At 33.6% G+C, this 27,656-nt stretch overlaps 1 protein-coding gene across 1 annotated transcript in view; it reads left to right on the top strand.

Moving 5' to 3' along the window:
* Positions 1-27,308, top strand: part of LOC142356336 (ELAV-like protein 3) — a 46,312-nt gene extending 19,004 nt beyond the window's left edge. Inside the window, exons 5-9 of the mRNA XM_075408268.1 lie at positions 1,453-1,556; positions 7,193-7,346; positions 7,899-8,211; positions 20,009-20,313; positions 27,017-27,308. Coding sequence (XP_075264383.1) covers positions 1,453-1,556; positions 7,193-7,346; positions 7,899-8,211; positions 20,009-20,313; positions 27,017-27,186 — 1,046 coding nt within the window. The 3' untranslated portion in view covers positions 27,187-27,308. The remainder of the gene's footprint in view (positions 1-1,452; positions 1,557-7,192; positions 7,347-7,898; positions 8,212-20,008; positions 20,314-27,016) is intronic.
* Positions 27,309-27,656: the final 348 nt, after the last annotated feature.

The raw sequence follows: 27,656 nt of genomic DNA on the forward strand, positions 1-27,656 counted from the left end.
CCAAACCGTTAAACTTGTTCACAGTGTCCTCAAACAAGTGAACAAATTTTTGCAAAAGTCAATCAAATAACAATTTTCTCTCGCGTTTCATTCACATTGTAATGAAAACTATCTTTCGAATCATCTGTCACTTTTCAAAATAAGTCAAAGATACATTCCTGACTTGGGTTTATTATATGTAAACGTTTCGATAAACATTACACAGCTTATAACCGAAATTTCTCCCATGATTTACAAAAAACTACCCTAAGGGCACATTCCTTGCTTCCCAACGAACAAAACTAGCTGTGCCCAACAGCACTACTGTGTAGGAACCGCTTGTTATTCATAACCAGATTATAACTGGGGGCAGTAAACAATACTGACACGCTGTTATACTAATGTTAGTGAAACTCAGTGTGTGAATCGGTGCCCCCGAAGGAGTTGAGAAGGAAACGTGAAAAAAGAGTGAACAGCTTTCCCAGCTGGCTTGTTTATTGTTTATTTATTCTCCTCGTGGTTATCCTTTAAGTTTGAAGTGTTTGCAGCCAAATGTCCTCTAAGCATAACAACTCTTTGGGCCGAAATTCTGTTATAAAATGATGATAGATTTAACTAAAAAAATTTAAAAAAAAACAGACAGGTTAACTTTTCATTTAGCCGTTATGTTCCAAAGAAGCAAAATTAACTTTTTATGATCATATATTATAATTGATGCTCAAATTTTTGTTTAAAATTTAACACTGAACCTGAAGAAATTACCTTCAAAATCTTCACTTGGTTTCAAAATTATCAGTTTTCTAAATTTGTAGTTTTCTAAGTTTCTTCTAAGATTGTCTTCAAAATTCTTAACACGTATTCTAACACCTCATTCATTTGGAAACCAATTGTTCAAAAAAATAGCTCGAGATATATTATTTCTGCTTAAGTGCCTTTCGGCTAGTGACCACACTCTCGTGTTCCTGTGCACTGTAGGCTATCTTGAGCATAAAAAGGACCCCGTGAGATATATGTTAAATGTTCAAATGTACAGCTCCTCATACATGGCTTAAGTTCCATAAATTCCAGCTCCAAATTTCTTAAGTACAATCTTATGTTGTAGGGTGTCGTTGAACAATAAACTTTTTTAATACACATGCGAGCAGACAACAAAATCTATGATAATGTTGGAAAAAATTTAAATTGACAATTAAGTTGGTTATCATAGCTATATAGTCATAAACTCAGCAAATCAACAATTTAAAAATTTTGCAGTCTAATAGAAGCAAAACTTTTGGTAAACAGGAAGGGCACTTTTGTTCAATAAGCTACGTCATGCTCTGCTTGATTGACAAACTGTTCATGCTCAGTGCTGTTGCAGTACTTTCTCATGGCTGTTTCAGTTCTGTTGCAGTACTTTTTCATGGCTGTTTCAGTTCTGTTGCAGTGGTTTTTTACAGCTCTTTCAATCAATTCTGTTTCCATGTGTTTCAGGCCAGAGTTTGTGCTATGCATTCATCAATTTCAAGGACCCTCATGATGCCTCAATTGCAGTGGACAGATTGAATGGAATTGTAGTGGGCAACAAAAAGATCAAAGTAAGGATAACAAACAAAACAAACAATTGAAAAACAAAGCAGCCATTATTACCAAACATCTCGTAGTTGAAAGGAAAGCGCTCTATCAAACATTGGATTAGTTTTGTGAACCATTTCCAGGCTGATGTGTACTAAAAAGCTTGAAACAAACTAAAATTTACGGCGTTCTTCACTTTTTCAACCAGTATGTCAATCCAGTTTGCAATATGCATTACCGTCCCGTGAAATGAAAATCATTGCAGCCACAAAGACACCCAAGTTTATTTTGGACTTTAAAACTTCAATTTGTAACGATGTAAATTCTGCTGGGAGGACACTTTAAAAACTCAAAAACTTAGAGGACAGAAAGAAGTCACCTTAAAGAAATAACATTTCATATCAAAATTGGCTCAGGTTTGATTTTGAACAGAGAAAAAGTATATATAATCAGTGCTCCTGCTAAAATATTCAGTATCTTTCAAATTTTTCATGCCTTAATTTGCTAGAGCAAGTATAGAAACGTAGGTACATTATATTATAAGATAAGATAAGATAAGATAAGATAAGATAAGATAAGATAAGATAAGATTTTATTTATGCCAAAAACAAAGTTAAAGGCAAGGGACAAAATTTACAGGATCAGCAGATCCTATTATAATTCATTAAGCCCCATAACATAAATTTTATTTTATTTACCCTGATTTATCAAAAACAGCATCAATGAGGTGTTGATTTTGAATAAAAAAAGAACTTTTCAATTTATCAACATAGCGCTTGACTTGATACAATGTAAGATTATAAACGTTTTTCGGCAACATATCATGCTGATGTAAAAAATTAAGGAGCACTGGAATACGATATTCAAGGGAGAAAGTATCATTTTTATTTTTGGCTAATTTTTGTATGAACAGTCTACTTAAACTCATACGAGTTTTGGAAGCTGTTAAATAAGTTTTCACGCATAATTTGTTCAAGATTTGATTTTTATGAAGAGAACTGCAACATTCAAGGGCGCATTTAGTTAAGCAAACAATGTATATTTCATAAACTGTTAAAATTTTGTTGTCGAAAAATAAATCGAAAGTCGATTCATGTTGTTTTTTGAAAAACATCAGTCGAACAATTTTTTTCTGTATCATTAGAATTGGTACCAATATGTTGTGATGAGTATTTCCATACGCAATAATTCCATATTGGATAACAGATTTTATGTGACTATTGTAATATTGCAGTAAAACCTTTTTCGAGCAAAGATGTCTTAATTTTGATACTAAACCACAAAACTTTTTAAGTTTTTGAACAACAAAATTAACATGAGACTGATATTTTAGTTCATTATCAAATTTCACTCCGAGGTACTTAACAACACTTTCTTTTTGAAAAACTTCTACTGGTTGATAATTTTGATCCTTTTCACGAAATACTATGCAGGATGTTTTTAATATGTTGAGTGACAATCGATTAGCATTAAGCCATTGCATTACTGCTTCGATTGTCGTATTAATTTGACTATCGGATTTACCCTTGAATATCAAAGACGTATCATCGGCGAACATAATACATTTGGCATCTGAACAAAAATACTTTAAATCATTAATATACAAAATAAACAGCAGAGGTCCTAAAACCGAACCTTGAGGAACACCTATTGAGATCTTAGTTGGATTTTGGATTTGAGTAAGTGTTTTCTAAAAAAGTTACCTGTGTTCTATTGTTCAGGTAAGAAGTAAACCATTTTAAGCAAGGCCCCCTGATGCCCGAGAGTTCTAACTTTTTTAGTACTATTTTGTGATCAACAGCATCAAACGCTTTCTTTAAATCAAGAAAAACTGCCACGATTTTCTCATCTCGGTTTTTTTTCCGTACCAATTCGGAAAATGTTAACGATGCATCGGAAGTGCTTAGTTTTTCTCGAAAACCAAATTGCTCAGGCTGGAAAACGGATTTTTTTTCAAAAAAATTAACTACTCTGATATGAACGCATTTTTCGAAAATTTTACTGATACAGGACAGTAACGAAATAGGCCGATAGTTATTCAATTCTGTTTTTGATCCACTTTTATGCAAAGGTATAATAACAGCATGCTTGAGTTTTTCATGAAAAATTCCTTCGACAAAGGACCGATTTATCGATTAATGAAATAGGCTAAATATTTAGAGAGGAATTTGGAAAATGTTTTTAAAAAGAAATTAGAAATACCGTCAAAACCAGAAGATTTTTTATTAGCCAAATTAGCTATTAGGTTAAAAACTTCGAACTCTGTAACTTCATAGAAATACATAGAATTACCTAAATTTTTTACTTGAGATAGATTTAGACCCTGAGCAGGAATCTTTGATGCCAATTCATGTCCAATATTTGAGAAAAAATTGTTAAAGTGTTCTGCTTTTTGGAAAGCATTTTCAATTTGCTTATCATCTATATGCAAAACTATAGGTGTACTTGTTCTTGTGTTAGAACATATTTCATTTATTATACCATACACTTTTTTATTGTCCCCTATGCTTGACTGAAACTTCATATTGTAAAAAAATTTTCTTTTGGTGCGAATGCAACTTTTTATTTTGTTCCTGAGCTTTTTGAACACAATTTTATGCTCAATTTTTGCACTTTGAATCCATTTTCTGCATGCTTCGTTTTTTTCTTCGCTGTTAATTTTTTCACGGAATTATCTACCCATTGTTATTTCTGTTTCAAAATTTTTCTTTTGATTGGGAATTTAACGTTAAAGACATTTACAAGATCTTCTGAGAATGAATTAAACGAATCATTTAGATTATCAATAACATCTTATAACGATATGCATAAGATTTCTTCAATGTCGCTTGAAATATTTTTCTGTAAGAGAGCTGAATAGTCACTATAAGTAATATAATGTTTCAATGTTTTTCGGTTACCAAATTTTGATAAGACTGGTAAATGATCACTGATAACGTCATTTAAAACTTCACAATACAAAAATTTTTAATCAAAATTTACAACCACATGATCTAAACAAGTTTCAGCTGTAAGGCATTTTCTAGTTGGTTTTTTGTGCAAAAAACTAAATCCATTCGAAATGACTACGTTTTCATAATCTCGACAGTACTTATCATGTTTCAATATATCGATGTTGAAATCGCCAGACAAAATTGTGTTCTTTTGATATCGATTTAAATTTTCAAGGAAAATATCAAAATTTTTTATAACATCACTTTTACTTTCACTAGGCGGTATGTATATGCAGCAAACATTGATAATTTTCCTGTTAATCATAACTTATATGCCAACACTTTCGTAGAAATCGAAAGTTTTTGTATCACCAATGGTCAGATCATTGAGCGAAAAAATTGCTACGCCTCCGCCTTTTCTGTTTTCTCGATACTTATTAGCAATTAAATTATAGTTAGGTAAGCAAAAGGATGTTTCATTAAAGTTTGTTAGCCAGGTTTCAGTCAAGCATATTAAAGAGGGTTTTGTTCTGTTTACTAAGATCTCAAGTTCCTCAAAGTTTTTTGACAAAGATCTGATGTTCAACAGCAGTAGGGAAAATGTTTTTGTGGTAGTAAGTTTTAGTTTTTTGTTCCAATTTCAGATATGCTTTGATTTCTTACTTTGTGAGGAGGACTGCTGCTGGTGCCCCCATCCAGTTTTTCGATGACTTTTTCCAGTAGTATAAACATTCTCTCAAAGTTATTTTGATCTCCTGAAGCATCTTTCATCTGAACATCATCTGGCATTTTTGAGGGTCCTTGATAGCTATGAGTCGCTGAAGGTGGAGCTGCATAAAAGTGACGCCCCATTTGCGACGAATTCAATGAATGTATAACTTTGTCAACATCTTCCGGTTTATGAACAGGGGTCCATGGAGAATGGTTTTTGTTGTCGTAAAAATCAACATACACTTGCCCTTTTGACGTTTTTGTTCTTATATTTGCCTCTTTCGCATAATTCATGACCTTGTGATCCGCCTCCGCAAAAAACTAAATCCATTCAAAATGACTACGTTTTCATAATCTCGACAGTACTTATCATGTTTCAATATATCGATGTTGAATTCGCCAGACAAAATTGTGTTCTTTTGATATCGATTTAAATTTTTAAGGAAAATATCAAAAATTTTTATAACATCACTTTTACTTTCACTAGGCGGTATGTATATTCAGCAAACATTGATAATTTTCCTGTTAAGTATAACTTCTATGCCAACACTTTCGTAGAAATCGAAAGTTTTTGTATCACCAATGGTTAGATCATTGAGCGAAAAAATTGCTACACCTCCGCCTTTTCTGTTTTCTCGATACTTATTAGCAATTAAATTATAGTTAGGTAAGCAAAAGGAGGTTTCATTAAAGCTTGTTAGCCAGGTTTCAGTCAAGCATATTAAAGAGGGTTTTGTTCTGTTTACTAAGATCTCAAGTTCCTCAAAGTTTTTTGACAAAGATCTGATGTTCAACAGCAGTAGGGAAAATGTTTTTGTGGTAGTAAGTTTTAGTTTTTTGTTCCAATTTCAGATATGCTTTGATTTCTTACTTTGTGAGGAGGACTGCTGCTGGTGCCCCCATCCAGTTTTTCGATGACTTTTTCCAGTAGTATAAACATTCTCTCAAAGTTATTTTGATCTCCTGAAGCATCTTTCATCTGAACATCATCTGGCATTTTTGAGGGTCCTTGATAGCTATGAGTCGCTGAAGGTGGAGCTGCATAAAAGTGACGCCCCATTTGCGACGAATTCAATGAATGTATAACTTTGTCAACATCTTCCGGTTTATGAACAGGGGTCCATGGAGAATGGTTTTTGTTGTCGTAAAAATCAACATACACTTGCCCTTTTGACGTTTTTGTTCTTATATTTGCCTCTTTCGCATAATTCATGACCTTGCGATCCGCCTCCGTAAGTCGTTCCACAATGTAGATAGGTCCACTTTGGCTATTTTTAACATTTTGTAACGAGTTTTTGCGTTCCCAGACAAGTTCTCGATGGTGATCTTAAATAAACCGTACAATAATAGCTTTTCTTTGATGTCTTCCAGGTAGGAAATGGCAGGCCCCAATATCCTGATCAATAATCGGAATATTCATCTTTTCGTTGATAATTTTCAGAACCGCGTCCCAAGGATCCATTGCGTCCAATCCTATAAAAATTAGACAATTCTTTGATGAATACCTTTCAGACTGTAGTTGGCGCTTGTCCAGTTCATCACTTTTTTCTTGAAGCTGCTGGTTCCTCTTTTCCAGGGAATCAATAGTCTCTTGTTGCGAAATAATAACCGATAACATGTTTTGCAAGATGTCTTTTACAGATTCTTCACTGTTTAAGTCAGAGTTAGAAAGCTTATTTTGAAGGTCAACAAGAGTGTTCATTTTTGTGCGAGAAAAACCGACCGTTGACTGATTTCAAAATTACAAAACCTGAAACTTTGAAGCGATGCTTTGATGTAATATCATTGCATTCCCTGCTTCTTATCTTAAAGAACTTAGCCATATTTTCAGCAGTAAAAATTTGCAACTTCACTACTAAAATGCACTTAGAATTCGTTTCTTTAAATATATTAAGATTCATAGACATTCTTATTCTTGAATGAAGATCATCTACGGTCCGGGATGTTTCCATTGGCTCTACTTGTCATCAGTGTTTGATGGATGTTTTCAGCAATCATTTGCAAAACTATTCCAGGTGTCGTTTGCACGGCCCAGTTCCCCTTCTATAAAAGATGCGAACCTGTACATCAGTGGGATTCCGAAAGACGTCACTGCTGGAGACCTGGAGGAACTCTTCTCAGAAGTGGGCAGTATCATCACATCCAGAATACTCACTGACCCAACTACAGGTTACATATCAGTCAGATTATAACCTGGTCACCCCCCCCCCCCCACATCAGAGCACAAGTGCCATTTTTTAAATAACAATTTACTATATAATGGCACATGCTTCTTATCTGTGGGATATATAACGTATGGGGGCACAAACGGAAGGTCTCGTCCTTATTATTATTTCTATCATTATTTTTATGTTCTTCTTTCTACCTCTCTGCAATTCTGAGTAACTTCTCGCACGGAAACTGGTTCTTGATTAACACCAGAAATTCCTATAATATATTTCAACAAAATCACCAAACTTATTCTTTGCGCTCACTCGTGTACCTTCTAATTATTCGTCCCTCCCCCCCCCCCCCCCCCCCCCCCCTCCCCAAAAAAACCGTCATGGTATAAATACGGTATCGGTATTGGGGTGGTGGGCGGGCGCTATATGCCCACTAAGCTGTGGGGGGGGGGGGCTATAATGGGAAAGACCCGATTTTTCACCGCTGTTTTTGATTATTACCTTTAAACTATATTTTTTAACTCCGTCTGTCTCAAATCACCTTGTCTAATTTTTCCAGGCCAGTCCAGAGGCGTCGGATTCATCCGCTTCGATCACAGACGCGATGCAGAGAGAGCCATCCAGAGATTTGACGGATACCAATTCGTGTCCCGCAACCCCACTTCTCTCGGGTCCCCAGGGGGTGGTGCTGGAGGAATGGCTGCGATGGGCGAGAAGCTGACGGTGAAGTTTGCCAACACGCCCAGCCACCACTCTCAGAAGGCACTCCAACAGGCGTACTTGACAGCTAGTCAGAGACGCCTGGCGGCCAGTCCTCTCGCATTCGCAACTGCAGCCGGACCATCACTCCATCCGTCAATCAAAAGTTTAAGGTACCATCCGATTTTTACTAGAAATTGGACCTGCAGCACACGTTTGCCATTTCCACATTTTTTTGAGGAATGTTTTTTACGACTTGAATATTTAGTCCCTTGCTTTTCATTTTTCAAATTTAGCTTCGTCCAAAACGAGGGCGAAGTGGTAGGTATCTGTAAGACAAATTGTAATTGAGAGGTTGTGGCCCCCAATCAATTACCGACCGCTATCTTGCAAGATCTTGTAAGAGAATATGGCCTTTGAGTTAGTCGGTCTTTAAAATTGCACTTTTTTCGCCAACATTTTTTTGACGTCTATCTTGCAAGATCTTGTAAGGTTTTTGCAAGATAGGCGTCCGGATCTTGCATCTTGCAAGACAAGAATTTTGCAAGATCCTACAAGATAATCGTCGGAGTTCGTCTTGGGGACAGCATGATCCTAATAAAATACTAAAAAGAGTTTGAAATAATCGAATCAGATTCTTTTAATTTGGTCCTCTTTACCTCTTTAATTCCCCTGAAAATATCTTAATAACATGTAAAACGTTCCTTACAGTGTGGGTTATAGCGAAAAATGAAATAATATATTAATTCTTATTTATACAATTTCTTTTTTCCTTGTCGCCAAATTTCACTATTAAGTAAAGTTGGGGGCGCTGGCTCGTAATGTTGACTTAAAGACCAAAATGGTTATTAGAAAAAAGATAACATATACGGTTGAAAGGAAAGATAGGTAGCAAAACATATGTGATTTACTGCTAATATATACTTGCTATATTCGATATTTACAGTCCAGAAAATATAGAGGATCTAATCTATTATTGACAGAAATCTTTTCCCTAAAAAAGTAATCCAAGTTCACAGGTCCTTGTTAGCTTAGTGACAGAGAGAACTATAAACGGTACCAAATCTATTCAAAGCTCTGTTGTTTGAACTATTTCCCTAAACGAATGTTTGGTCTTAGTCTGTTTGACCACTAATTGTTTAGAACCATGAACACTTTTGATCATTCATTCAAATGTAGTTTGTCTAGCTATTGTTTTTATTGCCTACTTGAGGAAAACAAGGAGGCTCTTTAATGTGCGTTCGCACATATTGTTCTGAACCCGTTCAATTACCAAATAAGCAAGAGATAGAAAACTTTCCAAAAAATCATCGTTTAACAAACAGTTAAGTGAAAAAAGTAATGCTGGATTTGCGAGCTATTTGACGGAAAATTGCCACTTATGAGAGTAGTGGACAAGACAAACATGAAAACCAAATAATAGCAAACAGTAATTACGACCGAAAACCGACGTTTATATTTAAAAAAAACACTTATCAACAGAAAATAAGATAAAACCTGAACGAAACAATTTAACCTGGAGTTCCTTAGATAAGATATGAGACCTGTCAATAACGAGACTTGGTAACAAGTCGAAAAAGAAGAGCAAAAAAGGCAAAATTCGAAAATAAATTTATTTTTTTGATAACAGCCAATTTTATATTAATTTCAACCAAATTGTATCAACTCGACTCAGTAAAAGGGTTAGTTTATACCTCATATGAAGCAATTGAGACCTTTCGTTGCCAATGATATGTCAGACGACTACAAAAAGAACGGCGTTGCAACCATTAAAAACAAAAGCTATTCATGAAGAACCTTATATAATTTCAATTGCGCTTTTTTAACTCCAATTGGGGCACCGCATTAGTCTGATAATTTGGTGAGGAAACAAAAAACTGAGAAGCGGGCAAATATTCCATTTTCAAATGAAAATGCATAGTACCAAAGCCATGAAAACGCTGGTTGGAAAAAACAGTTACAAAGATCGGACTCTGGTTCACTAGAAATTAGATGCGACCTGTCGTTACAAAAAAAATTTTACAAAATCGACAAAAATACGATAAAAGTGACAAAGGTAAAATATCCAAAAATTTTTTGAAACAAACATTTTCAAAAATTCAAACAAATTATAAGCTTTCCACTTAAAAAATAAGATTAACTTGCAACTGCTCAAGGAGCCAGTTGGGTTTGTTATTAGTGGGTCCGAATCAAAAGACAGCAAAAAAACAACAGAAACTAAAAGACATAGAAAACCACAGGAAACTTCAATTTAAACAGAAGTTATTGAATTTTCACTTGCTTTTGCTTTGATTTTAAATAAGTCTTCTTTGCAAAAGATTTTTGTAAGAAAAGCAGCCAAAAGAACCACAAATATTGATCAGCCTTGAAAACTCATGAAACTCATATGAGAATTCATTCAAAACCCAGTCAAAACATAACCAACAGAGCAAATATTGCATGAAGCAACAGATGATCAGTGACTAAACAATAAGCCCTGTCAATAATCAGACAAAGTTACTTGTTGACGACAATGAGAACAAAAATTGGGAAGTATATATATTTTAAATTGGGTAAGTAAAATTATTTCAAAGTCATTAAGATCGTTAGCTATAAACTGAAATCAATAAATGGATACATCTAAACATACAAAGAAGCAATTTGGCATTTGGGGTTTCAGTTATCAAGAATTTGCCGTACGACAACAGAAAAAAAACGACAATTAGAGACAAAGTTAAAACAAATCTTTTAAATTTTGCGAGAGAACGGTTTGGCAGCCGTTAAAACTGTACACTTTTCTCTGAAATCTCTAAAAATGTCCTTCTTTGCATTCTTTTTGTGACAGTTGGAGCTATTTTCAAAGTGATATTTTGAAAATGGCAGAAACTACAACATCAATCATATGCAAATCTGCAAAGAAGATCAATAATGTTTTTGAGAATTCGTATTAGGAAAGTCAAGAAACTATTAGTTAAAAATCAAATCCTCTATAAAAAGTATTTTTTGTTGACTTCACCTGGATAAAAGGCGTTTAATAAGTTTGGCGCTGTACATGTTGAGACTAAGTTACTTATGGACGAAAATAAGATTAATTAATAAGAAAATAAGACGAAAAAATTACCAAATTTGTTCCAAGTGCTAAGAGGCATTAGATAAAAACTGAAAGCAAAGACTAGAATCACCAAAAGTTCTCAAAGAATACAATTTGATCTTCGATTAATAACACGAAGTCATGAAGCTGTAAAGAAATCGTTTAACGTTTACGAAACTTTTTTGTCAACGCCATAAAAACTATGAGCTATTCTCTGAAGTCATAATACATATTAATTTGGCCACACTTTGTTGTAAAAAGGATCTGTCATTAATTAGGCCCTCTTTTGAATTCATTTTGGTCTGTATATGAACATAAAATTTTCAAACAGCGAAAATATTTTGAAAAAGATCACGCCCCAATATCCGAAAATTTATTGATTGAAAGAATCCAAGGTGAGTCCAAACCTAGCCTTTATTTTTCTGCGCGTCCGTCCAACACAAACGCTTAGTTATTTCATAGTTTGCGAAAAATTTTAATTGGCAAATGAAGAATTTCAGTAATCCAAAAAATTTGTATAAATATTTAGTTAATTTTTCGAAAAACCGGCAAATTTTGAATTTCAGAAGACTCCTATAGGAAGCGAAAGTACAACTAGCCATTTCTGGAGTTTTCAACGTTGCGAAAAAAATCAAAAAATAGCAACAATATCAACAAAAGACCCGGATAAAACAAATTGACAAGCCTCCTCTATCCTTAAAAATAAAATCAAAAAGATTGCTATAAACAATTTTAACAAAATTTGAACCTCCAAGAACATTGAACCAAGCGTTCATTTTAGACATCGTTTGATCGTCCGATTGAAACATATGAAGGGTTAAATTTAAAAGGGGGTAAAAAGTCTAAAACAGTATTTCTCGTCACATTGAATTGCACGTAGAATTTTTTTTCCTGTAATTCGAATTAACTAATGAAGACTTTCACGGTTCATAGCGAGCCAAATTGATTATTTCCACAATTTTACTGTTAGATCACAACATATAGGTTTTGGTACTTGTAGATATGCTTAACTTTTTCGAAAAAAATTACAATTTGTTTTGAAATGATAACATCCATAATGTTTTAAGACGCATCTTGAATTTTTGTTTTACTTTATCGCCAAAAAAAATTCTTTATTTTGTTTCACTTCATTACATTTTATTATCTAGAGTGTATTTAATGCCGCGCATTATGGCAGCCCACTGTCCATAAATAGCCCAAATATATTCACCTGCTTTTAAAATTCAAATGCCGACATCTGTTCACGAATTACCCACCGTATCCAATCACCCCTTCCTATTGTTATACCCACTCACCTTTTAATCAAATCCAAACACAACTGTTGCACTTTTTCATTCAGGTATCTCTGTGTATATAGTATATATGATTTAATGTGTTTTATGGTCCTTTTTATGAACTGATAATTTAATCTTCCGTTGGGGGACATTAGACTATAGTGATATGAATTTTATGTTTGATTTTCTATTCTTTACGTGTCGTTAGTACCAGGGAAGATTTGGCTCATTTAAGAAGCGAGTGAACTTACTCGGATTAGTAATTGTGTTCTGAAATCTTAATAAATTGTGTTTTGCTTATGCTTTTGATCGTTATAAAATTAATTTGAGACAAAAAAATTAGAGCATAGTATACTGTTCGTTATAACTTTCTATTTTTTCTCGAATTAATTTTTCGACGCTCGCGAACAAAATTTTCAGATAAATAGATTTGTTTCAAATATGCAAAAACACCGGAAACATCCTTTCCACGTGCTTTTAGCATCCTAAAATAATAGCAAACAGGAAAAAGTTCAGGAAATGAAAACAATTAATTACGACGAATACAATTAAACTCGATTGATTTTGATGTTTGAATCTCACCCCCGTTTCGGTGACGTGAATGAAACTAGCGCTAGCTGGGCAATCGTGAAACTGATTGTAACCAAATTGACAAGAATAATTATTTTACTTTACTGGAAAATTATTTTTTTACTGAAAATTATTGTCCATTTGTCAAATACACACCGCAAATTTTTCTTACATAATATAGCGTTATATAATATATAACCCCTCCCCCCCCCCCCCCCCCCCCTCTGTGTCCCCACATCCAACCCAACCCCGGTGTGATCTACTTCACCCCCAGTGCCCATATTAAGCTAAGATGTATATTGCGTGAACATAAAAAGCCAGATAACTAATCAACGTATGCTTTTGATGAAAAGAAGGCTGCACTAATGCAGTGCAATAAAAACCAGAAAGGAAAGCCTCACGCCAGCTGTACACGTGATATAATATACACTCACAACATTACGGAGCCGCCCCCCCCCCCCCCCCCCCCCCACCACCATCCTCACTTGTTTGCATATATATCTATATGGTATATAACGACAAACGAAGACAAAAAACAGAGTACCCCCCCCCCATTCACCCGCCTCCCCCCTTCTGTGCGTATGAGGTGTTTATGTTTGTAGTGTATAGCGACAGACAAAGAGGAGAAAAAACAGAATTTTCCTTTTTTAAGAGCCATAGTTATGGACAGGTATATCTATAGTATATGTGATTTTGAGAGGGAGAAAGAGAGAGGGGGTTGTAAAATACACTCCATTGATTTTTATGTACTAAGGGAAGTGTCATCATTTGCATTTTATTATGAGCTGAGAGGGCCATAAAAGGTGGCTTTAAACAAAAACGAGCCAGCTTTCAAGTTGCCCTTTCCCTTATCTCTCATTTTATTCACATTTGCAGCTCTTTATAATCTTTGTTTCAGTTTTCGTAAAAACATAATTTGTCTTTTTTTATTTGATGCATTGTGTTAACCTTCTCTTCGACACCTCCAGAAAACAAAGATCAACTGAAAATTTATCAAAATTATTTAGCTTTTGTGCTCCAAGCTGATCTGTAGAAAAATTTGAATGAGTTGAGCTGAGCTGAGCTTTGATTTTGTTTTCTCAAAATTGATCACCATCTTGAAGCATTACTCAAGTCAAAATACTCAAAAGAATGTCCGCTTTAAGTGTCAAGCAACGTTTTGAAGATACAAAAAATGCACTAACTTAATAGACAATTAGATTAAGTGCAATTTATTTTGATAGTTAATAAATGATAGAGCTTCTTTGCCACTGATTTCACTGAAGTTCATTCGTTCAAAATACTCAAAAAAAACTATGCAACACTTACCATGCACGCAGACAATTTTTGTGAAAACGCCAGCGTTGCCCTAAAAAACAAAAAAATTATTCAGCCGCTCACACAAAAATCAATTTAATTTCTGGGATGCTTGATTTTAATTGGGGTATTACGTGAGAGAGAAGAGAGAGAGAGAGAGAAGAGAGGGAGAGAGAGAGAGAGAGAGAGAGAGAGAGAAAAGAGATATAGAGGAGCATGGGAGTAGTTTCACAGAAAAAACTTCATTTGTGACAAATGGAAGGAACACAAGAAAAAGATTTTAGAAAGCATTACCTGGTAAATAAGTTACATCTGGGAAAAAATTAACTAGTTCTAATTTAGTTTATTTTACAATCTAAATTATCGCTAGAGTTATTTGCTCTCGCATTTTAAAAAATTTTTTGCAGCTAACTTTACACAAATCATTTGCGTTTTTTTAACTAGTTATCCATATTATGATTTCTAGAAACTGCTTTGTTTTTCGTTTTGTATGGCGACAGAAATGCTATGCCCGATGAAACATATGATACATATCATGACTGTATTGCCACTATGGAGACATAAGAACTATTTCAGCATTAAATAAACCATTTATAAATTTATAATAGCCCTACAAGGGGAGCCGATTTTTTTTCACCCTCGCCCTGTGAGATGGGTGAATTCTTAAAGCAAAATGTTCTCGTCAATTACAGTTTTGGGGGAGGGGTTAGCACCGGAAACCTTGTATACTAACACAAATGAAACTGAGTATAGCTGGTGTTTTATTGATTTAATTCCGAAAATGAAACAGATCATTACGTCGAAACTGTTTGATAAGTCACCGCCAAAAATGTTAGTTAACCACTCGGAGGTTAGTGACAGAGCAAATCAGCGCTCAATCAATCTACTGACATTCTTTTTTTTTTGGATGGCCAGTACTCTGTTCATGTCCTAATATACACTGGCTAGTCGTGACTTAATGCATGAAAAATATGTTCAGCTTAACTTCCACCTACTTAATTTGATTTATCTGCGATTCAAACTCTAGCGTGGGGTTCTTAACAATTAATCTGAGTAGCGAGTCGTAACCACTGAGCTAAGTTGGCTTTGTAGTAGTTATCTCCAAAAATCGCTTTAGTACAAATTGGTAGAGAATTTTTACCAGTTTTATTATACAAACGTATGACATTATTCAAGCTAGACATTGCATAAATGACCTGGATGAGCTCAATTACTTCATTTTATCATAATGAGATTAAACTGTGGATAAAAAAACTTGAAATGCACTTGACATGCAACGTACAAGAGCTGAATTCGCGTTTTCTGATTGATATATGCTGACTCAGCACTGAAATGCTCTGAGACGCAGGTCCAGGCATGACTTAATTCGAATTATGAATCAAAATTTCACTCATTCATAAAAAAATATGTCAGCATTCCTTTTGGTTGATTAAAATTTTGATCGTAATAAATAACTTTTTTTCGGAAGTCTGAGATGATTTTAGGAAAAATGACATTGCATAGTTTCTAAGTTGGGCCTTTTGCTTAATTTGAAAAAAATTTGAGAAAGTGTTTTTTGATTGATTTAAAATCGAGGAAAAAAAGTCTCCATCAAAACAATTCTGTCTGGATATGTCAATTTTGTGACAGAATGGTAAAAGTTGAGAGAGAGATTAAGCAGTTAGAGCGGCAACCTTGTAATCGGTCTAATTTCATAATTCCAGCACAATTTTCTACTCAAAGATGCAACAAACTATAGGTCAAAAAGAAACCCGGTCGTGCTATCTAGGGGAGCACAATTCAAATTTTAATCTGTTGATTTGCATCTCAGTTTTAAAAAAATTAAAGTTTTCAAGTTTCAATGGTTTCTAACTTTCAAGCGTGTCAAATTACGGGTTGAAGTATCATATGTGAACGTCCTGGTATCATAGAAAATCCTGAAGGTGTAATATGTATGAACTGCGAGAAGCAAGACATCTGTTTCTTCTTTATTTCTGTCAAAAGAGGAAATAGAACATTTTTATTCATCAGTCTAAACATATTAACATCACAACTTGCATATATATTTGCAGTATATTATTTGAAAAGATATCTAAATGTCATGGATCATTTTGCCTTTTCAGAAACGGTATTTATTGAGTGTAATGATTTTCATCTAATTTTGACCCATTTTTATTGAGTTCTCATATTCAGAAAACGTTTTTTCAGAACAAATTGTCCTTGAGGAATATTGATGGTTCACCGGTTGATTTATAGAGCAAACAACAAAAATTTGCTTCTATAGGCCGTGCAAACTTAAAAGGGGAAGGCACAAATATTTTCCAATAATCTAAAGTGAACAAAATGCTGCACGGTTAATATATTACAAATATTAGACCAAATCCGGAGCGCTAAACTTCCATGTAAAAATCAATTCGTCGCCTATCTTGCTTGCTTGCTTTACTAAAAAAGTGATGAGCTAAATTTGTTTTGAGAATTTATTATTGGGATGAAAAGTTAGTTTTTAGCCATCTTTTTTACTCTGCAAACCGGAAATAAAGTAGCCCGGTGTGAAATCTCTATCGGGGGCCAAAATGGGTTATTTTCACACTTTGCGGGCGCAAATATCGTCATCTAACACGCGAACAAGAGCAGGTGTAGTGTGATTGCATTGTTATCTACTTGCAGGCACGCTCTTTTCCCATTTCGCTTTTCCCTCAAAATTTCCTTGAAAAGCTCCTTCAGGCCCTGTTTATCTGAAATGATTGCTCTTTTGCATGTGGGGTGTGAATAAAATCAGTGTATCACTTTCAAAGGAGTTATTGTGAAAAAAGGTGATGCGCAAAATGTCAGTTTAACCATTTACAATTAAATGCAGCTAAGTTCGAGCTATCTAATTTTGAGTTAACTCTGTTATAGTTAAAGTCTAACTCAAGATTTTTCGTGAGTTACTCAAGATTTTTTAAAGACAGCAACTGAAGCAGACTAATAGCCCCACTTTTTTGAAGTAGAAGGGTCAGTGGGACGCAAAAGGTTGAGAAAATTATAAAAGAAAACAAAATAATTTGGTTACATTATGAAGCAGTGTAAATAAAGTATATTTTAAATTAATTTTTTGAAAATTCTTCTTTTAGAAACGTTTTTCTAACAGAAAAAAACAAAGGCGATAGACGATTTGATTTTCTTTTAGAATCGCAAGATTTTCATTTTAAAGAGATCATAAATTTCTCAGCATGTTTTGCTCCAACTGTCTATAAATGACGGGTGACTTAATTACTGAAACTTACAACCACCACGCATCGAATGTGAACAAAGTTACATAACGTGTGTCCACTGTGAAATAGCGGGACATTTGGAGAGGGAATTTTCATTAAAGTTCACACTGGCGGAAAAATGAAAGAGTTGCGCAAAAACAAATTGCTTTTGTCAGCCAAATAATGAAAAATCACAGGGGAATATATTTCCCCATCCAACCCAACAATCCCCGTACCTCCCCCCCCCCCCCCCCATTTCCATCACTTGCTATACTCATGAACCAAAAGCCCAACGCATACATACATTCAGATATTGGTCTGTATTAGAATGCGCGAATGTAAACGCGAACTGAATAAACTCCAAAAATGCTACATTGCTATATGCACTCTCTTTTAAAATTAGAGATCTCTTCTGTCTATAAAGCTGCTGTTTTGAATTTTGAATGTGTATTATGCTAACACATGCATTAAGCGCCAGCAAGGTCTTTAAACACCCCCCCCCCCCCCCTCCCCTCCGTAAATTTTGTTACGGAATACGGAAAAGCAGGAACAGATTTGGGTTGTGGGTTTGAATGTGGAAGTCCGGTGGGACCATTTAGGGCGAAATAGCCGTGATTTATTAAATGGGAAATTTTTAATTATACGCAAAGAAAATGCCGCTTGATCTGTGACGCGTGATCTAGTCTTTGAAGATTTGAGATAGCATTACTGCTGCCATTGAATGCTGCTCCTGTTGCTTTTACGTCATCAAGTGTAGAGACATTATGAAGCCAAACAACGCTCTAGGTTAAATAACAATGTGTCTGACTGTTCTTGTGGGGGTTAATAAATGACGAGAGGACCATCAAGCGTCCTGAACGAATTCAACTTAAAGCACCCACAACATTAGCAATAATCAAGAAATTCTAGATTCTCACAAAAGTCGTAATAATTCTTACAAAGTGATCTTGCAAGATTCGGTATCCTTAGCACGAACACTTGCAAGTTCTTGCAAAGTTAATTCAGATTTTGTACATCCAGATATTCCAATTAAAATTTCTTGCAAGAGAACTAATACCAGAACAACTCTTTGATGGTTATGTTGATTCTATGTGAACAGCATTATAGTGAGAGTAAAATTTGGGACCTATGAGGATTGCTACCTCATAATCTCCTAATTGCAATCCTGTGCTTTTCACTGAGCCAACTGCTCCACACTGCGAGAGTCTTTCTGTTCTATCTTATATTGCGCTATCATTTCAAGCTCCATCTTTTGATCACAACTTACTTCCTGGAGTGTATACTCTATCAATTATAACCCGTACTAAGTTCAGAAGATTTCACTGCCTCACATACGATTAGTAGCGGTTGCAGCAAACAATTTCTCTTCAAAAATGTACCAGTTTCCACACCAATAGCTTGAGAACTTCTCTTGTGTAAAATTTTAGATCCGTCTGATAAATAGTTGTTCTTTCAACATTCATCAGATTTTTGATCACCTAACTACGACTTTCTATAAACATTATCAATATTATCAAATTTGGTTCGATAAAATTTCTGTCTCAAAAAATCCTATCAGACAAAAAATGCTGCACGCGAAACATTTTTTATGGTGCATCATCTGATTAAATCTAGTGAAGGCTATAAGATATCTTAGAAAGAAAACAATGTTAATAAAACAGAATAAAACAGAATTGAAGCAGCAGCTGAAACAATCAACTACTTAACATTGCTGCTCTAAAAGAAATTGAAAATCGTTTTTTAATCGCAACGTGACGACTGAAAGGACCGTATATCAGATGAACGCAAAATAAACCGAAGTAAAACTACGCCAACGCAAGAACAATTCGAAACCTATGCAGTAAATATGCAATCTTCCAGCAATAATACATTGTTAACCATAATAATCAAAACCGTGCTTAGTAACTCGTTTTTGATGGCGAATAACAAGATGTATCATGAGATGAATAACAGATGATTTTCAATTGACAAGTAATAAGTTACGTTATAATCAGTCCATTGGTTTGTCTTATCGTTTTTCACAAGATTAAAATTTTGGTTTTTTCCCATAATTAAACCCCTCCGCCACAAAAATGTAGCCCTTTTATTATGGTATAATTAACCTGACCGAGGGCTATACGTTACATGACTACTAAGCTTTGGGGCTATAATGGTGAAGATCCAATATTTAAGTGCAAAAAAGTCTATACATTAAGATCACGAAATTTGAAAGGTTGCGATAAATTGGTTGTTTGTTATTATGACACAATAACATGGAAAATTTAATCACTGTATAACAGTTCATGCGATTCTTCTCAATAAAATGAGCTTCAATGCACCTTGCCAAGACATGGAAGAGCTTGCCAAGACGCTTGAAGAGCTAGAAAAAATGCAATGTTTAATCCAGAACTTGAAAAAAAAACTGATAATTCTTGTAACTTCTTGTCAAGATTTTGCCCATGTTTTAATATGTAATAAGATTCGTTGATTTTAGCATTTTTGACCTCCAGTACGTTATGTACCATGCACTCAAATTAATGCACTTTGTAACTTCAAAGACGTGTTTCAGATTCTCGCCTCTCGGATCGTCATCGCCCCTTGGAGCTGGCAATGAGCTCTCCTCTGCCCTGGCAGGCATTCCCGCCCTCAGCGCCCTCTCCGCAGCAGCCCCCAACCCCGCCACCCCCACCCACCCCTTCTCACCTCTCGGTGCAACCCCCCTCTCAACCTCGGCCACGTCTGGTCCAGGGTACTGTTTGTTTGTTTACAATCTGGCAAGTGACTGTGAAGAAAAAGAGATTTGGCAACTTTTTGGACCCCTGGGCGCAGTTAAAAGTGTGAAACTTGTTTACGACGAAAATAAAAAGTGCAAAGGTGAGCTAAAATACATCATTATTTAAAATTCTTTTTAATCCATCTTTGCCAAAAATTCCTGTTTTTGTTGCTAGAATTATTCCAGACTGTATTTTGCTGCGCTTGACTGCAATTCATCATAAAATTGAAGCACCTTTGCATCTTAAATTTTGACAAGGTGACATTTATTAACTTGAGCGAATGACGAGATATGTTCAAAAAGCTACTTTTTTTGTTTCCTCCTCCGACCTCGAGGAAGAATCCATACCATGAATCTAAACTAAACTTAAATTTTGAAGTTTTTAATCTTCAAAATTTAAGTTTTTAATCTTCAAAATTTAAATTCATTAATCCAGACCATGAATCTAAACTAAACTTAAATTTTGAAGTTTTTAATCTGGCATTTCTGTAACAGAGATTTGATATATTTTTAGACTTCTATTTATGTACAATGATGTACAATATACACACAGCTCAATTAGCAGAAAATAGTTTCAGTAATTGTTTCATATAATGTAAGAAGAATGAAAAATTTTCAGACAAATTTAAAATAAACTTCTCTGAATTTGTCCAAAAGTTTGGATAGAGGAGAATTTACTCAGGTTAAATTTAAACATTTGTCAAATTTGTATTGAAATTTTATATATCACTTTAACGTTTATTGGAAAACTTTTTTTCATTTTTTTTTAAAATTGGTTTCATATGACTATCACCCCAATTTTTTCAAATCCTTGAACAAAAAAACATTTGCAAAAGATTTACATTTGAGAAAAAGTCTTTTGCACTTCATTTTCCCAAACCTCAAAGTCAAATTAAAAATGAATTAGAGGGTTATCTGAGTTAAAATAGTGAATATCGATTGGAGGAAATCGGGCACTTAAGTGTTTTTACCAATGTTTGCAAAAATGGTAAAAATGGTTCATCAAAACAAACATTATTTTTCGGGAAGGAAAATTATTAACATTTGATGTTAACTTTTTTACCAGGAGGCTCGGTAATGTGCGTTTGCACATATTGTTCATCACCACTCATTTTGCTTTAATTGTCTGCCAAATGAGGAAGAAGAGAAAACTTTCAAAAACACAATCAAGGCTAAAGAAAATTGGTGTACGGATAAAAAATATTGCTTCCACCTCAAACCACTTAGTAAAATAAACAATGCCACATTAGAAGGCGAATGAAACCTGCCGATATTAAGATCTGGAGACAAGACAACCAAGAAAAATAAATGACAACAACAAGCATTAAACTCAATCTCCATTTAAAAAACTCATCCACGTACATCTAAAACTCAATCTCCATTTAAAAAAAATAATAACAAAGTCAAAAAAGCGTCAAAAAACTAAACTGAACCAACAAACTTGCATTTGATTATGATGAAAAAAAGAATATGATGGGACCAAATCTTAATGAAGCTCAAAAAGAATTAGAGAAAAAGAGAGATAGAAACGGCGAGGTTGAAAAATAAGTTCAATTTTTTAAAGTAAAAAATTTCAAATAAACAAAACCATTATATATCAACCGAATTCTTTAAATAGATTTATGTTCAACCATATCTTCATTTGAGAACATTGAAGTCATTGCATTCATCCAGAATATGGCGTACGTCTACATATTCAAACCATAAATGAAGACGAAAAACAAAAGTCCAATTAAATTTTCAAAAAAAAAAGATCTCCGAGCCTTTTAGACCATAATCTATTCCGTAAAAATAAAATATTACCGTGCCTCCTTGAACAACAAAATTCTGAAGATTGACTTTCAACTTTTGAGACTAGGTAACAAGAAAAACAAAAAGAACAAAAAAGAAGAGGTTCAAGATACAGTTGTAATTTTTGAAAACATAAAAATATAAATTATTGACTGGAATCAATAAATAGCTTCAATTAAATCTCCAATTAAAAATTTTGTGTGCTATAAATATCAATACTTAATAAACCATCTACAAAAAAAACGACACATGAAGAAAAAATTCATAAACAAAATTAAAATTTTTGCGAAAAACAGGTGTCGAAGCCATTAAAACATTCAGCAAGGTACTATAAACATTAGATATGTTCGGCTGTGATCAGCACCAATAATGTGATCTAAAACTTGTAAATGATGAGACTATTACACCAGTAGAACATTAGGCAAAAAAATCAGGAGACAAGTAGACAAAAAACACCAAACAGCAAAATTAAAGAACAAGTCTGTTTTTTCAAAACAACGCTTGATTTCAAAATCTTTAAAAACTTTTTGCCAGCAACTGAAATGAGTTATCAAAGTTATTGGGTCCTCCATGAGAAGTTGCTAAGAGCTGCAAATATCCAAAATTTTATATACGACTGAAAATAGAATAACAATAAAACAAAAAATAAGAAGTCCACCATGTTCTCCTAGAAGACGGGGTCGAAACCGTTAAAACCGCGATCTGTTCACTAAAATTGCTATATTCAATTGTCTTTTCTTTTCCAATGCCAGGAAATTGATCTCTGACCTGTCGGTAATGTGACAAGACAAGGAAAGAACATCAAAGATGAAAAACCGTCCAAAATCAAATTTTTTGTGAAAACTCGTAGTATCAAAGCTGTAAAACATTTAAAGAGAACTATTTCTCCAAGAAAAACCTTGTGAACTGTTTTTTTTTGAAAAACCTTGTGATCTGTGTTTATAAGAAAAAGAGATTTGGCAACTTTTTGGAACCCTGGGCGCAGTTAAAAGTGTGAAACTTGTTTACGACCAAAATAAAAAGTGCAAAGGTGAGCTAAAAGCGGCGACATCATTATTTAAAATTGTTTTTAATCCATCATTGCCAAACATTCCTGTTTTTGTTGCTAGAATTATTCCAGACTGTATTTTGCTGCGCTTGACTGCAATTCATCATAAAATTGAAGCACCTTTGCATCTTAAATTTTGACATGTTGACATTTATTAACTTGAGAGAATGACGAGATATGTTCAGAAAGCTACTTTTTTTGTTTCCTCCTCCGACATCGGATTAATCTAGACCATGAATCTAAACTAAACTTAAATTTTGAAGTTTTTAATCTGACATTTTTGTAACAGAGATTTGATATATTTTTAGACTTCTATTTATGTACAATGATGTACAATATACACACAGCTCAATTAGCAGAAAATAATTTCAGTAATGGTTTCATATAATGTAAGAAGAATGAAAAATTTGAAGACAAATTTAAAATAAACTTCTCTGAATTTGTCCAAAAGTTTGGATTGAGAAGAATTTACTCAGGTTAAATTTAAACATTTGTCAAATTTGCATTGAAATTTTATATATCACTTTAACGTTTATTGGAAAACTTTTTTTCATTTTTTTTAAATTGGTTTCATACGACTATCACCCCAATTTTTTTCAAATCCTTGAACAAAAAAACATTTGCAAAAGATTTACATTTGAGAAAAAGTCTTTTGCACTTCATTTTCCCAAACCTCAAAGTCAAACTAAAAACGAATTAGAGGGTTATGTGAGTTAAAATAGTGAATATCGATTGGAGGAAATCGGCCACTTAAGTGTTTTTACCAATGTTTGCAAAAATGGTAAAAATGGTTCATCAAAACAAACATTATTTTTCGGGAAGGAAAATTATTAACATTTGATGTTAATTTTTTTACAAGGCGGCTCGGTAATGTGCATTTGCACATATTGTTCATCACCACTCATTTTGGTTGAATTGTCTGCCAAATGAAGAAGAAGAGAAAACTTTCAAAAACAAAATCAAGGCTAAAGAAAATTGGTGTACGGATAAAAAATATTGCTTCCACCTCAAACCACTTAGTAAAATAAACAATGCCACATTAGAAGGCAAATGAAACCTGCCGATATTAAGATCTGGAGACAAGACAACCAAGAAAAATAAATGACAACAACAAGCATTAAACTCAATCTCCATTTAAAAAACTCATCCACGTACATCTAAAACTCAATCTCCATTTAAAAAAAATAACAAAGTCCAAAAAGCGTCAAAAAACTAAACTGAACAAACAAAATTGCATGTGATTATAATGAAAAAAAGAATATGATGGGACCAAATCTTAATGAAGCTCAAAAAGAAGTAGAGAAAAAGAGAGATAAAAATGGCGAAGTTGAAAAATAAGTTCAATTTTTTAAAGTAAAAAGTTTCAAATAAGCAAAACCATTATATATCAACTGAATTCTTTAAATAGATTTATGCTCAAACATATCTTCATTTGAGAACATTGAAGTCCTTGAATTCATCCAGAATATGGCGTACGTCTACATATTCAAACCATATATGAAGACGAAAAACAAAAGTCCAATTAAATTTTCAAAAAAAAAAGATCTCGGAGCCTTTTAGACCATAATCTATTCCGTAAAAATAAAATATTACCGCGCCTCCTTGAACAACAAAGTTCTGAAGATTGATTTTTAAGTTTTGAGACTAGGTAACAAGAAAAACAAAAAGAACAAAAAAGAAGAGGATCAAGATACAGTTGTTATTTTTGAAAACATAAAAATATAAATTATTGACTGGAATCAAAAAATAGCTTCAATTAAATCTCCAATTAAAAATTTTGTGTGCTATAAATATCAATACTTAATAAACCATCTACAAAAAAAACGACACATGAAGAAAAAATTCATAAACAAAATTAAAATTTTTGCGAAAAACAGGTGTCGAAGCCATTAAAACATTCAGCAAGGTACTATAAACATTAGATATGTTCGGCTGTGATCAGCACCAATAATGTGATCTAAAACTTGTAAATGATGAGACTATTACACCAGTAGAACATTAGGCAAAAAAATCAGGAGACAAGTAGACAAAAAACACCAAAAAGCAAAATTAAAGAACAAGTCTGTTTTTTCAAAACAACGCTTGATTTCAAAATCTTTAAAAACTTTTTGCCAGCAACTGAAATGAGTTATCAAAGTTATTGGGTCCTCCATGAGAAGTTGCTAAGAGCTGCAAATATCCAAAATTTTATATACGACTGAAAATAGAATAACAATAAAACAAAAAATAAGAAGTCCACCATGTTCTCCTAGAAGACGGGGTCGAAACCGTTAAAACCGCGATCTGTTCACTAAAATTGCTATATTCAATTGTCTTTTCTTTTCCAATGCCAGGAAATTGATCTCTGACCTGTCGGTAATGTGACAAGACAAGGAAAGAACATCAAAGATGTAAAACCTTTAAAGAAAACTATTTCTCCAAGAAAAACCTTGTGGTCTGTTTTTATTGACATTGAACTACAAGTTGAGCAAAGAAGAGAGAAAATTCGCACAGCTCAACAATCCATTATTTATTTTGAACAAAAATATTTTTTAAAGACAAAACGACCATAACTTTTCAACTAGGGGAATTAAATAGGTTTCCTTGAAATTTTTTAGGAAGGCATTTGGACTCGTCATTATTAAAATTTAAGTTTCCGTTCTGTAATTAACACAAATAAAAAAAAACGAAAATTTAAAAAAAAAAGATAGCACCTGATTACAGCCCGATCTAAAATCCAAGATTAGACCAAAAGTAGCCTTGCTATTGCCCTACGTCCATTAAAAACACGTATGTTAAAAATATCCTCAATATGGATAAACTGACAAATGAAGTCAATATGTCATACATAAATGATGCCTTTTTGGATAAACATCGAGATTAGCAAAAGACATGCAGAATTTGAATTCATTATCACACTCTTACACTCAAGGCATAGGCATGTTAAATTAGCCCAATTTGTAATTTAAAAAAAATGATCAGAAGTTTTCTGGTGTGTTAATTCGACAAGTTTGAACAAAGTGGACAAAAGAAGTCTATTTGTTACCATTTTTGACAGAAAAAGGTTGAGTTTTGAAAAAATTACTAACTATTTTAGCAGAAATTGGATCAAACAGTTCAAACACCGAAAACAATTTTGTTAACATATTTTCATCAAAATTGGCGACCAAAATTGTGCGTAAATTGCCGAAAATGTGGACAAAAACAACGAAATCTGTCAAATGTTTATTAATCTTCAAACCCCGACCAAAAATGACTGAATAAAAAAAGCCATTTGACTATATATTTCGTCCCCGACTACAGTGAGTCGGAACATTTAGTGTTTATTCATTTGAAGTTCCTTTTTAAACCGAAAACTCTATTTTTAAGTTAATTCCTCAGTTATTTCTCTGGACTGTCAGATATTCAAATTAAACATTTTTTTTTTCAAAGAAGCACTTTTTATCATTCATTTCTATTTGCTTATGTTTTGTGTTCTTTATCATTGGTATACACTGTGTATTGAGTGAAAGAACTTCTTTACTACTTTGAAGGAATTTCTTTACTACCTTTCAGTGTCAAACTTTTCAACTAAAATCATTTTTTAACATTGGACCAAAAAATTAATTTTTTCACCTGAACAGTTGTTGCTGGTTGTCTAAAAGTCTCATCTGAAAATGAGGAGCAATAATGGTGAAACATTAAAAAAAAACGAGAAATTTGACAAGTTAGAGGTTGGAACGTTACTTGTGAACACGCTCTATCGATCAAGCTTGTTACACACTATTTCATAAAAGCACAGTTTCATTAAAAAAAATAACTAGCTTCAAGCATTTTTAAAAAAGCATCCAAAAATGTAGGGAGTTCTTTATAAACAAAACTGTTTACCTGAATTTTTTCAGCCGCATCAACAATGAAAATTTATTAGACTGCTAGACAAATATTTTTTAAGTTCAAAAATGATTATGCGTTCTGATGATTTTATAGCAAAGTGTTTTTTATTCCAGGTTTTGGTTTCGTGACAATGGCCCATTATGACGAGAGCCTGCATGCAATTAACACCCTGAACGGGGCACCATACAACAACAGAATTCTACAAGTGTCTTTCAAAAGCTCAGTGCCCGCCTCTTCCTCCTCCAATTCGTCTGTAGCTTCTTCAGTAAACAAACGGAGCTAATAGAGTTACCTGAAGTGCATTTTCAGTCAAGCAATTTGATTTCAACGTTGAGTTTATTATTCAATTAAGTTCATGAGTTTGTTCACTTAGTTTTGTGAATTTTACTCAATTTTTCACAAATCTAAAGCTTCCGGTACTGAACAAAATCTTAACTTAATCTTAACAAAATGTAAAAATAAAAATGTCAATCCACCATGTTCCGAAAAAAAACTTCCGTATTGAAATATTTATAATTGGTAAAGCAGTGAATAATAGTCATAAACTAAGTAAACAAACTCATAAAACTTTATCTTGTAAACTCAAAAACTTAAAAACTCTTTCATTTTGGTGACATTAATTTCTGGAATTAAAAGTTGATAAAATTTTGTTTGACTATAATAAATCAGTTGTTTCAGTACAGTAAACAGTACAGTCAGTTACAAAAATGCAAATTGGTTAATTTTTATTAAATCGTTAACAAATTAGTTATC

This window comes from Convolutriloba macropyga, chromosome 2 (assembly GCF_964194025.1).
Source record: "Convolutriloba macropyga chromosome 2, txConMacr16.3, whole genome shotgun sequence".
Classification (NCBI taxonomy): domain Eukaryota; kingdom Metazoa; phylum Xenacoelomorpha; order Acoela; family Convolutidae; genus Convolutriloba; species Convolutriloba macropyga.